Source organism: Chlamydotis macqueenii, chromosome 5 (assembly GCF_036417535.1).
Source record: "Chlamydotis macqueenii isolate bChlMac1 chromosome 5, bChlMac1.mat, whole genome shotgun sequence".
Taxonomy (NCBI): Eukaryota; Metazoa; Chordata; class Aves; order Otidiformes; family Otididae; genus Chlamydotis; species Chlamydotis macqueenii.
In genome coordinates, this window is record NC_141560.1 from 43,752,311 (window position 1) to 43,764,719 (window position 12,409).

The 12,409-nt window shown below is 46.1% G+C and overlaps 1 protein-coding gene across 2 annotated transcripts; it reads left to right on the forward strand.

The window, feature by feature from the left end:
- The first annotated feature begins 2,807 nt into the window (after positions 1–2,807).
- F2 (coagulation factor II, thrombin) lies at positions 2,808–11,542 on the forward strand. Of its 2 annotated transcripts, none has more exons than XM_010118141.2 (14): positions 2,808–2,901; positions 3,837–4,000; positions 5,013–5,037; positions 5,245–5,295; positions 5,807–5,912; positions 5,992–6,122; positions 6,762–7,058; positions 7,424–7,537; positions 7,814–7,940; positions 8,444–8,611; positions 8,925–9,098; positions 9,265–9,443; positions 10,774–10,844; positions 11,257–11,542. In XM_010118141.2, exons 1-14 carry the CDS (start codon positions 2,823–2,825, stop codon positions 11,398–11,400), a joined length of 1,830 nt encoding a protein of 609 aa, XP_010116443.2. In that variant the 5' UTR covers positions 2,808–2,822; the 3' UTR covers positions 11,401–11,542. The 2 variants fall into 2 exon arrangements, with proteins under 2 accessions (XP_010116443.2, XP_086604848.1); XM_086748722.1 differs by having other exon boundaries at positions 2,813–2,901; positions 3,834–4,000.
- The last annotated feature ends 867 nt before the right edge of the window (positions 11,543–12,409 follow it).

Sequence of the window (12,409 nt, forward strand, 5' to 3'; positions counted from 1 at the left end):
AAAGAAGAATGGCAACTGGAAAAGAAGCAGCCAGACATAGAAACAGAATGGTTGGTTTCAGTAAGGTTTTTTTAAACAAGTGCTTAAGCAACAGAATGAATGTAGGAATCAGAACAGAAGTGACGTTAAAGGAAGATGGCATAGGTAAGTATTAGAGGATATTCTTACCTGTCTGATAACCAAGCTTAACTGCTGTGTTCTAGCGTTGCTTAAAGTTAACCCTATATAATGTATGATGCCATGGAAGGTGCTAACACCTTTCATTTGAAGGAAAGACAAGAAGATAGTAAAAATCTATGCATAAATAGAACAGCGTTGAGTTAAGCTGCAGCATAAAGGCTGCCTGGTCGTTATAAAGAACAGACAGAGAGATGGAGGAATGAAGAAAAAAGTGACTTGAGAATATTGGAAGCTCTTACGAAGGGAAATACTCTGGTGATCCACATAACAAGCTGACATGAGAAGGTGCAGGCCAGTGTTGCACATGCTGCGTGGCTGCAGGACAAACCTAACTGGCTAAACCCAACTGGGGAGCCTGCAGGTTGCTTCTGCCGCTTGGCACCTGGTGATGATGCCGCCACTGTGTCCTTGACTTTATCTTAGAGTGAAGCAGCGTATTCTTATGTGAACATCCTTTTGACTGACAGCAGAAATGACAAACAGAGTTCTTTACTTCCAAGGAAATTCTATAAAAACCCTGAAGACCATGACGCTGGTGAACTTCAGCAGACACCATCTGTGCAGCGTGGCATGGGCTGATGCTCTACTGCTTGGTGTTCCCTGAATCTGAAGGGCTGTAAGATTATCTAATGCTTTCCCATTTGGCCTTCTAATGTTATCCCCAGCAAATGGTATTTTAATCAATACTTTACAGAGTCTGGGTGCCTTTCTTATTGAGATCCATAATGAACACTTGCACAGGTGCATTACACCTCCATAAAACACAGCAGCATCTGTCTCTCTCCTCACTACAACTGGAGGGGTGGGCAGCAGTCTTCCTGCAGTGGTATTTCTTCCCTGCCTTCACATCCATCTGGGCTTGCTCAGTTGTGCCTGGTGAAAGCAGCCCTGAGGTCACTCATCCCACTTGCAATATGAGACCAAAACCAAATTATCACGTAGAGAGTAAAGAAACTGTGCTATCTTCTTCTCCCCGTCAGCTGAGCACCCTTGGCTTACTAGCTGGGCTGACACAAATGTGGGCTGTTTATGCCTCCTCCCACGGTGAGGAGCGGTGGTGGCTGCTGCGTGGGACAGAGCAGCTCTGATTTCACCACTCTTCCAAAACCTATTTGTGCCCTGATGCCTCCTTCCTGTTCCTGCCTGCATGTCCTTCCTAAATGCTGCTTCCCTCTGCTAAGTAAGACGGGGTGTTTCTAGGGTTGTGCCTAATCCTGAAGGCACACGCTCCTCCACCCAGGCCATCTCCACCCAGGGCATCCCAGCCATTCCTAAAGGTATCTCTCCAAAATCCAGGGGGGTGTGTGGGTGGAAACAGAGAATACTCTCAAATGAGGGAGGGAGCCTCTGCAATTGCTCTTTGTACCAGCGGCCACAGAGTCATTCCTCAGCCACCCTAATGCTAATATTTGCACTCCTTCTATGGAGATAAACATTACAGATGTATCTGCTGCACGGAGGCACAGCGCAACACATGCTGCCTGCTGGCAGAAAGCGCTTTTGTGCCATGTGGCAGCAGCTCCTGAGACTACTCCCACCCTGCCCTGCTTTTTGCTGGTTTCTCACTCTGCCAATTTTCTGCTTGCGGTAGGAATGATTAGAGCTTTCCCAGCTCTAGTAGCCCAGTTCTTGACTTATTAGCTGATGTCACGACATCCAGCCTATTCCTGCATTCCTGCCTCCCTTTTCCTGGAAACCCTTGTTTTCCTGGCTGGTTTTGGGCATGCTAGGTCCCTCCTTATCAGAGCTTCTATTTCCTTTTGGATATACTTCCATCTGTTCCACTGGGGTGGGAATAAAAGAGGGAGCCCAAACTTCATGCTGCTTCACCCTCCTCCATTCCGCCGGGAATTGTAATGCAACGGGAAGTATGCACTGCCAGTGGCATTGCTGACCTAACCGGGAGGAAAATTTAAATTCCACATGGGCTCTCGCAGGCACCCCTTCTGCTCCTTGCCATGGGCGAGGGAGAAAGGGGAGGCTTGAACTGTGTGTTCTGGTGCCAAAGTAGCTGGGGCTGAGCTTGCTGATAACTGCAGGAGAAAAGATTCTGGGGCAAAAAGCCAGGGGGGCTTGCAGCTAAAAAGAGGAGAAGGACTGGGAATGGCTAAGGAGCTCTCAAAGTCTTGCTGCGTGCGAGGCTACTGGAGTACAGCTCCCAAGAAGAGTCAGTGGCAGGGACCCGAGCCAGCACGGTGCGGAGGCAGTGATGGTGCCAAGAGCTGCACGGGAGCAGGGTGGCACTGAGGGAAACGGAGCAGGCTGCTGTAGCTGGGGTGGCTGTGAGCTGGCAGAGACCCCTCCGTGCCAGCCCGTGTTCTCCGTGTGCCCTGCGACAAGCTTGTCCTTGCGCTCCTCGTGCCATCTGTCCCGTTATGATATGAGCTGCTAATTTTAGTCCTGTGGGAATCAGAGACATTTTGCTTGGCTTCCAGCAATTAAGTAAGAAAATAGAGATGCCCTGAAAGGAGGGAGAGATGCCAAGAGAGGAGGGATAATAGGAGCCTCAGTCCCACTGTCCCTGACACATCACGACCTCTGGAGCCCTGTTTCTTCATTTTGGTTCAATATTAACCCAGCGGGGCTGTGACTCTGCTTATTCTGCTCCCTTCGCATTTCCCCTGCAGCCAGGGCTGTTCAGCATGGCACACAACAAAACCAGCGTGCTGAGGGGCCTGCTCTTTTCCAGCCTTCTGCACCTCACACTGAGCCATGCCGGAGGTAAGACTCAGCGGCACAGGGAGAAGCACAGTACCAGTGGGTGACAGGAAGAAGAAAGACAGGGTTATTTATTTTTGGGGATAAAGGCGGTGGCAGGTTTTTGTGGTAAGGCAGGAGGAGCTTCTAAAAGCTTGAACTTGGGAGTGAAAGGGTGCTGAGAGTGGAATGAGCACAGGGCTTTCCTGCACAGGAGGATGCAGCAGCATCCAGCAGCTGGAGACAACAGCTCAGTGGATTTTGTGGGTCACCTGAGAGATAGTGGGGAAGGAGAATGTGGCTCAGTCCAGGACCACGTGTAACCCAGTTGTGGGCCTTGTTTGGGCTGGAGTTCCTCGGTTGATCTGGGCAGCTGCAATTCTCCATTGCCTCCCCAGCTGTCCCTTATCTAAACTTTAGGTCATACACAGTATGCGGCCTTCCTGCTCCCTGCTCCTTTTCTCTTATCAGAGCCTCTAATTCATCTGTCTTTTCTTAATATGAGGTTAGGTGTTCTCTGACCCTCCACTGTGTGGGGAAGACCTGTTGACAGGTCTCAAATCAGGGTCTCTGAACGTGAAGATGGAACCAAGCTGTGTCTGTCGCAGTGGTCTGAAGTTGGCAATACAGTGGCTGGCAGGGAGCAGCAGCAGGCTCCAAGCAAACAAGCCTCTACCTAACCGCAAATGAGCAGAGCAGCTTGGCCAAGGATAGCAGAGGATTCCTGTCACTTCTAATGCCTAAGTGATACGAGTCCCGAGGGATGAATTATAGAGAACCTGCTCTGATCATCAGGTGTAGGCCTGACAGGGCTTCTTTTCTCTGTATGGTGCACTGGGGGAGGCTGGGATGTGGGACCATCACATCAGCTGTGTGGGATTTTTGGAAACTGCAAAGGGAGACAAAGGGGCGCTTCCGCTACAAGCACCGCTTTGACTGGTGGTGTTCTGACCCAGTAGTTTTCCTGGAAAAGGGGCAGGCACTGTCACTGCTCAAGCGCCCACGACGTGCCAACAAGGGATTTCTGGAAGAGATGCTTAAGGGAAACCTGGAGCGAGAGTGCCTGGAGGAGATATGCAGTTACGAGGAGGCTTTTGAAGCCCTTGAATCCACCGTTCAGACGGTACGTACAGGTGTTCCCAGGAAACATTCCCTCAGCTGACCCCTGTAGTGAGGGACCAGCAGGTTGCACACAGCCAGGGGCTGGAGTTGTAAAACTCAATGCTGTGAGCCAAAGATGAGGCTGATATGTACGTGGCCCCAAGAGAGCTCAGGCTTTCTTAGGGAGTTTCCTTCCTAGAGCCACTCCAGGGAACACAGCTCAAAGCTCAGTTTCTTTTCCCTCCCTCTCTATCTTCAAAGTGAATTGAAAAGGAGAGAGTCTTCCCATCAGTTCTGAATTGCATCTTCCACTAGTTCAACATGGTGCTGCACACATTCAACTGCCACAGTTCCAGACACTCACAGAAGAGCTGGCTTAGCAACCAAATACTGAAGGCAGGTGCCTCAAGCTCCTTTGAGCTGAAGATTTTGCACAGTCCCTCCCTTTTTCTGGCTTACAGCCTCACTCACTCTGCTAAATTTGTTCTACATCCTTTTGGGATTTGCTCATAGCCCCAAGACCAGCATCCCTGCTGAATTCCACACCCAGGAATACAATACTAAACAGATAAACAATTAGGAGTCCAAGCCAGCAAGATACAACCTCTGTGGAGCATTTCTAAAACCATCACCCACAGGCTGCACAGCAGAGATGTAGATCCAAATCACTCAGCAATATCCACATATGGTCTGTGGCCTGAGAAGTTCTAGGTTCAACTCCCTAGACTTCTGTACGGTAGCACAGGCTCCGCTTCCTCTGCAAATTGATGAATGTTGTAAGCATCTCTGGTTTTTTTAGAAAAAAAACCCAGTACTCTCCTCTTGGTTCCTGAGTGTGACGAGTGGGAATATGGTTTTATAGCAGATTTTTTTTTGCTTTATTGGACTCCATAGTAATTGATATCAACAAAGATAGGTTAGTTTGGGAATTCTCCTACTGGTTTCAGTTGCAGCACCTAAACAAGGTCTGATGGTCTGTGCCTCTCTTAAATATGTTTTGTTCTTATTGTTATTTTATTTTTTTTTTTTAACAGGAGGCATTTTGGTCAAAGTATCAAGGTAAGTTGCTTCAGGAAATGCAGGTGCTCTGCTATCCCTTAGGATGCTCTGTCCCATCCTGGAGAGGTGGCTCCCTACCCTCTTCCAAGAGCTCCCTTTCCGGGACAAAGCACTTGTGTTTTGTTCCTAGATGATAAAATGGTTCAGACTATGATGCTTATTTGGACTCCTTGCATGTAATATGTTTCTTTCTTCTTATTTTGCTAGTATGTCAGGGCCTGAGAAAGTCCAGGACAGTTCTGGATACTTGTTTAGAAGGTAAGAAATTCCTGTTGACCTCAATCTTCCAGATACAGCGAGTGCCAAAAACTTCCTTCCTGCAGAGGTTGTAAGGAAAAAAAAAACCTAAAGTTGGTGAAGCCGTCAGATTAGAAGGAAAAACAGCACAAGGGGAGCTTGAAATGCCTTTCTTCTTCTTTATTTCCCCACTAACTATTTCGCAAACAGCCTAACTGCCCCACTGAAACAGCATGGGGCAGATACCCTTCTTGTGACACTCAAGTGTCGCTGAGTGCAGCCTCTCTGAATGGCTCAATCTGCACCTTCAGCCAAAGCAAAGCACAGAGCCTCACAGCGAGCTCTGTCTGATGGGGCAGGGAGAGCCCGAGCTGTGTGCTCTTCCCACCCCACGAAGAGAATGCCTGTGCTTGTGCAGGCTCATACCTACAGCAAAAGTTAAAGGGATTTTGTAGGATGGTACCTCAGACCTTGAAAAATGCAACATTCATTTCCCCTGGCTCTGGCTTACACCGTGTTGGGATTTTGACAGGTGACTGCGCTGTTGGGCTGGGCCAGAACTATCAGGGGGCAATTAGCCACACCAAATCAGGGATTGAATGTCAAGTGTGGACAAGCAAATATCCACATATACCTAAGTAAGTTCATCTCCTGCATACTCCTAAAGTGTTCTGTAGCACGTCCTTCCTTCCTCGCCTAACCAGCGTTTTCTCACAGATTTAATGCCACCATTTATCCCAACCTCATTGAGAACTACTGCAGGAACCCAGACAACAACTCGGAAGGCCCATGGTGCTACACGCGAGACCCAACAGTGGAACGGGAGGAGTGTCCCATCCCAGTGTGTGGTATGCCTCAGCACTACATCCCAGCAAGCCTTTCACGGTCAGGGAACACTGCACAGAGATGGATATTAAATGGGTCAAGGAAGGGAAGAGGGTTAGGAGGGAGGGATCTTACATGAACAGAGGTCAGTTATAGAGGAGCTGTGTCTTAAATGGTAAAGAAGCTAAGGAGGAAAAATTTTCTCATATCATTAGACATAGAAACATTGGCAAAAGTTAAATATGCTATTTTAGTAGCATATCATGGTAAAAGGCTCCTCCAAATATGGTCTAGTGACATTTGAGAAAAAGGCATTGGAGGCTCTAACACGGCAGCATTATGATGCCCAAGGCACCTACCCAGCCCTTGAGCTGGTTCTCAAAGATACTCCAGAAAGGAACACAATCCTGTCCCTCCCATCTTAGTGACAAAGAGAAGCACGATGAGTAGTGCCAGCCTCACCTAACCTTCCATTGAAAGGACCACCTCTACACTGCGATACTGTAGAGGGCCATCACATGCACGGGAGTACAGTGGGAGCTCCCAAACACCATGGGTTGCCCCATGGAACTCCAGGCTTTAGTAAAGGGGCTCTGGTGCTATTTGGTAGCAGAACCTCTGAGTGCAAAGCTATGACTTAAATCACAGCTCTGTCTTTTCAGGTGAAGAAAGGACAACAGTTGAATTTACTCCACGGGTCACACCACCAGCCCCAGTGGAGCCCTGTGAACAACAGAAAGGCATGCTTTACACTGGGACCCTCTCAGTCACTGTGTCTGGGGCTAAGTGCCTGCCGTGGAACTCTGAGAAAGCCAAAGACGTGCTCCACGGAAAACACATCGACCCAGACGTGAAGCTGCTGGAGAATTACTGTCGAAATCCCGACGGAGATGATGAGGGTGTCTGGTGTGTCATAGATGAACTACCCAACTTTGAATACTGTCATCTGCACTACTGCGGTGAGAAGCCTGCTTGGTTTGGGGAGGCATGCTTGTGAGGCAGTGGCAAACAAAAGCAATATGTATGACAAGGATGAAGTGCTTGGCCTGGGAGGCATAGACAAGGAAGTAGGCACACCGTATACATGGAAGTAGTCTTTGTCCAAGTACCATGCCGTACACATACATAGCTGTTACAGCTCTGAGGTGTTCTCCCTGAAAACTTACAATGGTTGACAGGACCATTAAAAAGAGCAGTGGTTTTAAAACTTCATTCCTTCATCAGAGCTGCCGTGTACGGAAAGGAATATCTACATTGCTGGTAATTCTGGAAACTGCAGCGAGGCAGAAAGACAAACCTTGTTTGTTTTTTTTGTCTCTCTCAGACAGCTTGCTAGAGGATGGGAACGAACAGTCAGAGGGAATATCAGGACGTACTGTCCTTCCTCAAGAGTTCAAAACCTTCTTCAATGACAAGACTTTTGGTTCAGGTGAAGCAGGTGAGCAAAACTTTAAGTACAGCATCACAGTTCATAGAAAGGCTGTAGCATCTTCCCCCAGGACCGTCACTGTTCTTCAGAAACACCAGCTTGACAACTACTGTCAAAAGCAGGGGGAGATATTTAAATTCCTTGAAGGATCCTCAGAAGTCAAGATCTAGTTATGATCATGGAGCTAGTAAGCACTTCCTTCCTAGGCTCTTCCAGCTTAGCATGCGGACATTTTTCTACTGTGAATGAGGTAGAGTGACAAAGCCCAATTGCCTATTTTTTCAGACTGTGGCACTCGTCCTTTATTCGAGAAGAAAAAGGTAACAGACAAAAGTGAGAAGGAACTGCTGGAGTCCTACATAAGAGGCAGAGTTGTGCACGGGGATGATGCAGAGATTGGCAGTTCTCCCTGGTGAGTGTTACCTTTTTATAGTCCTTCGTGGGGAATTCTCTCCCCTCTCTTCAGTTCAAGTAAGGGGAAGTAAAAGGGCTCTCCCATCTCAGGCAGCATGCAGGCATTATGAGTTCTGATCAAAGCTTCTCCCAGTGGTTGACAGGGCAGTACTAAAAGAGCTGGAAGGAAGCCCTCTTCTTGAGCCAAGTACACAACTATCTAGGGAAGCAAGAGTGCTGGTGTGTTTAATCTTTTTCTCTTCCTCTTTCCAGCTTTGCTGGAGCAGAGAGGATGAGAAACCTCTTCAGGCGAAGGAAATAGGGTAAATGGCCTACTACATAGAATGTACATGCCCAGGAAAGACTTTTGCTGAAGAGCCACCTATGCAGTTGCCTTTGTCAGTATAGCACAACGCTCTTCCCCGCTCACTGCAGATTCTGCTCTTTCTGCATGACATCAAGACTCAGCCAGCCAGCCATGCCTGTAGTCCTGCTAAGTCCCCCTACTTCTGTATCTCTCAGGCAGGTGATGCTCTACAAAAAGAATCCTCAAGAGCTGCTGTGTGGTGCCAGTCTCATCAGTGACAGCTGGGTCTTGACTGCTGCTCATTGTCTTTATTATCCACCCTGGGACAAGAACTTAACTACAAATGACATCTTGGTGCGGATTGGCAAGCACATAAGGGCAAAGTAAGAGCCTGGATGAAGTGAGAGTGAAATAGTAATGAAATACAATGAGTTTGGGCTGTCATTCAGTATCCAAGGAAACATACATAGCTAATGTCACATGCCTCTCAATAATGGGATCTAACGGAGCCGTCATTTCCTGCTCTTGCTGATCCTAAAGTGAAAGGGAGGGCAGAAGCATGGGAAGTCTAAAAGGGTACTCCAGTGTAGAGACAGTATTGTCTCAGAGCATACAAAGCACCCGAGAGTATCATGAACCCCAGAAGACTCTCAGTTGCTACTGTACAGCGAGTTCTTTCCTTCATGACTATTTCAGATATGAAAAGAATCAAGAGAAGATTGCTCTGTTGGATAAAATCATCATCCACCCCAAGTACAACTGGAAAGAGAACATGGACAGAGACATTGCACTCATGCACTTGAAGAGACCCATCATCTTCAGTGACTACATCCATCCTGTCTGCCTGCCTACCAAAGAGGTTGTGCAGAGGTGAGGAGACTACCCCACAGTCCTAAAATTACAGGCTACAAAAGCCTCCTTTAGGCCATCAAAAAAGACAGAAAAATATGCCTTATTCATGCTATTTGCAGCAAGAGAGCCAGGCAGGAGAAAGCTGTTACAATACATTTGATTATACTCACGCTTTCTTCCACAGGCTCATGCTGGCAGGTTACAAAGGTCGAGTAACTGGTTGGGGAAACTTGAAAGAAACATGGGGCACTAGCCCAAGCAACCTCCCCACAGTTCTGCAACAGCTCAATGTGCCAATCGTAGACCAAGATACCTGCAAGGCATCCACCAAAGTTAAAGTCACTGACAACATGTTCTGTGCAGGTAAGTAGCACTGACCATACAAGGCCAACTTGCCACAGAAGACAAGGGCTCTGAGCTCCTGGTGGGGCTCACACAGTAGGGCTACTTTCTGATAAATTTGCAAATGCCCGCCATAAAGAATAACTTTCCTATGATAAGAACTTTTTAGCTTTCAGAAAACATGGAGGCTGGAGAACTTAAAGCTATGAATAAAGTTTGTAACACCATGCTATGTCAGGTTAGCTAGCCTAATGGCACCACTCTGCCAGACAGCAGCCAGAGCTGTTTAAGAACTGAGCACATCTAAGATTATCTTTTCATCAGTATATGGAACAGTTCAGTGACTTCCTAAAGGCTGCACACATATCCTGTTCAGTAGACAAATAACCCCGTCTCTTCTACTAGCTGTCTCAACCTCATGTTCTGTTAAATTTCCTAATAAATTTGAAGAGGTAAACATCTATGCTGGTAACTTAAGAAAAAAAGATTTCTTCTCCATGTCATATGCTATTTTATGGACCATTTACAGCTCTGTCATTTCTCCTCCAAGCTGAGAAGCACTTATTTACTATTTCCTAATATAGAAGGTATTCTGTACTTCTGACAATCCTTGTTGTAGCTTCCTAAATCTCTTCTGGCACTATATCCTTTTTGAGAGAGAACAGAAGCAAACACAGAAGTCAAGATACTGGATGGAAGCCACTTCCATGAGTATACTGACAATAGTGTTCTTATGTCTTCTTTTTCTAGAAAACAGTCTTGAAAAATAGCTGAGATGCAGACATACAGAAGGAAAGGGGAGACAGGTGATGAGAAAATGCAAAGATATTGTCTAGTTCATCAGGAATTAAAGTGAAATCACTTTCCTCTTCATAGCAAGACTGTAGGAAGACAATCAGTCAGGGGAAAGAGCGAGCAGGCCTGCAGAACGACAGGGAGGTGAAAGCGAGGATGGCAATGGCTCTCCATAGTAAACAGAATGAAAGAACAAGGTACATGGAGCATTACACACACACAAGTTTCTAAGACAGGAGAAAGGCACAGTAGCTCAAGCTACACCTGTGAACAGAGTGGCAGCTGACAGTTAACAGCAATTCTGATGAAAGAAAACAGGAATGAGAGAACAGAGGGTGGAAGAATATGGTGGACTCAGGAATGTTGCAGTGACAGAAGCAGAGTTATCAGTTTTACACATAAAAACCAAAGCAATTTTCTAAATTTAAGTCCAATAGTTTGCTTATCACTTCTGCTATCTCATGGCTCTCAAAATTTATGCAGCAATACTTCAAGGAAAAGATGGCCAACACCACCCACTCTCCCTACAGTCAAACGTCTGACTTCTTGTCTGTAGGTTACAGTCCTGAAGACTCAAAGAGAGGAGATGCCTGTGAAGGGGACAGTGGGGGACCTTTTGTAATGAAGGTATGTTCAAAAAGTTAAAGCTCATAAAACATATGGAGCTAGATTTGTGCTATGCTCAACTTTCATAATAGTCTAAAAAACAACAGCAGATACAAGGGAGTGCCAAGTGGCTGAAGCAAACCCATCTTATGCCCAAGCTGAGCACCTGGGATGAATCCTGCAATCATCCAGTCTCATTTCTGTACTGAGTTCTCAGCACATGCAGAGATCAGTTGCAGAATGCTTCGAGTGATGGCCAGTTCTCACTTAGAGATTTAAGAGTAGAGACAAAATTATTCCACACTATGTTATCTAGTAGATGCCAGCCTGCATTCCAAAGCAGTATCCATCACAGAACAGGCTGGGGTGTATACAAGGCTTAGATCTGAAAGCATCTTGCTCTTTGTGCCAATTCAATTTTTCTTTGTTTTAGAACCCAGACGACAACCGTTGGTATCAAGTGGGAATAGTTTCATGGGGAGAAGGCTGTGACCGAGATGGCAAATATGGATTTTATACTCATGTATTCCGCCTGAAAAAGTGGATGCGAAAAGCCATAGAAAAATATGGGCGATAGAGAAAGCATTTATCTTACTTGCTCTGTTTTGCTACAATGCTCCACTTCTTAAAAACCTAAGTATAGAAGTTCCTGAAGTAAAAGTTATATTCTTACAACTTGTCAAAGTGTTCTCCCTTGAAAATAAAAATTCTCAAAGCCATCTTCTTCCTTTTGTTCATGCTTTGTTTAGTTGCACATAAATTTAAGCCACAGTAGCCAAGAGTACCAACAGAATGGCACTAATTGTACTGCTAATTACCTGTTCTGCTTCAAACAAATTCTTCTCCCTTCTATCAGCTATAATCATCAACAGATCTCAGATTTCAGGCCTCATATGACAGCCTTATGTCAGTCACAATAAGCACAACTGTGCCCTCAGGTACTGTCCATTTCCTCCCTTCAAGTCAACTCATTTTCTGTTCTAGAAATTGAGCCAAGAATGTACTGGAAACTGGAAATAATCACTCTACAGTAACTGTGACATTACACAAAACATCGATACCAATGTCAAAAGTAAAGCAACTACAACCAGTTTTGCTAAGACATTGTTCTCAGCTACAAAAGCAGACAAATACCAGCATCACTGTTTGCAATGTCAGCATCATAAGAAGTTACAGATACCAGCTGTATGCAACTCATCCTACAGAGGAAAACAGGCTTGCACGCATTAAGTAGCGCTTTCATTACTGTATGGTAGGTGGTGCTGGGTTCTCAAAGTGTATTTTCCACCTGCATAGCAAGATTCAGAAGGAAGCAATTAATGCACATTCATTGTCAAAGGGCCTCCAATGGAAGCATCCTGCACTATACCTGTTTGGTTGTCTTATAAAGCCTGTTTAGGGATCATTCTCAAAAAAAGCTTCAGTTCTTTCATGAACTCCTCTTTCACAGCAATTTGTGGACCACTGAGGACCTGGCAGTACAGCAGCAAACACTTATTGACTAGCCAATTCGTTCAGCCCAATTGCCTCTTAAAGTAATAATGAGATTTGGAAACTATCCTTGCTTCCAATGACACCATATTTCT

Coding starts and splice junctions, on each gene's coding strand:
- F2 (XM_086748722.1), top strand. CDS start 2,823: ATGGCACACAACAAAACCAGCGTGCTGAGGGGCCTGCTCTTTTCCAGC. Junction 5,296..5,806: donor TCTGGATACTTGTTTAGAAG/GTAAGAAATTCC, acceptor GGATTTTGACAG/GTGACTGCGCTGTTGGGCTG. Junction 5,913..5,991: donor AAATATCCACATATACCTAA/GTAAGTTCATCT, acceptor GTTTTCTCACAG/ATTTAATGCCACCATTTATC.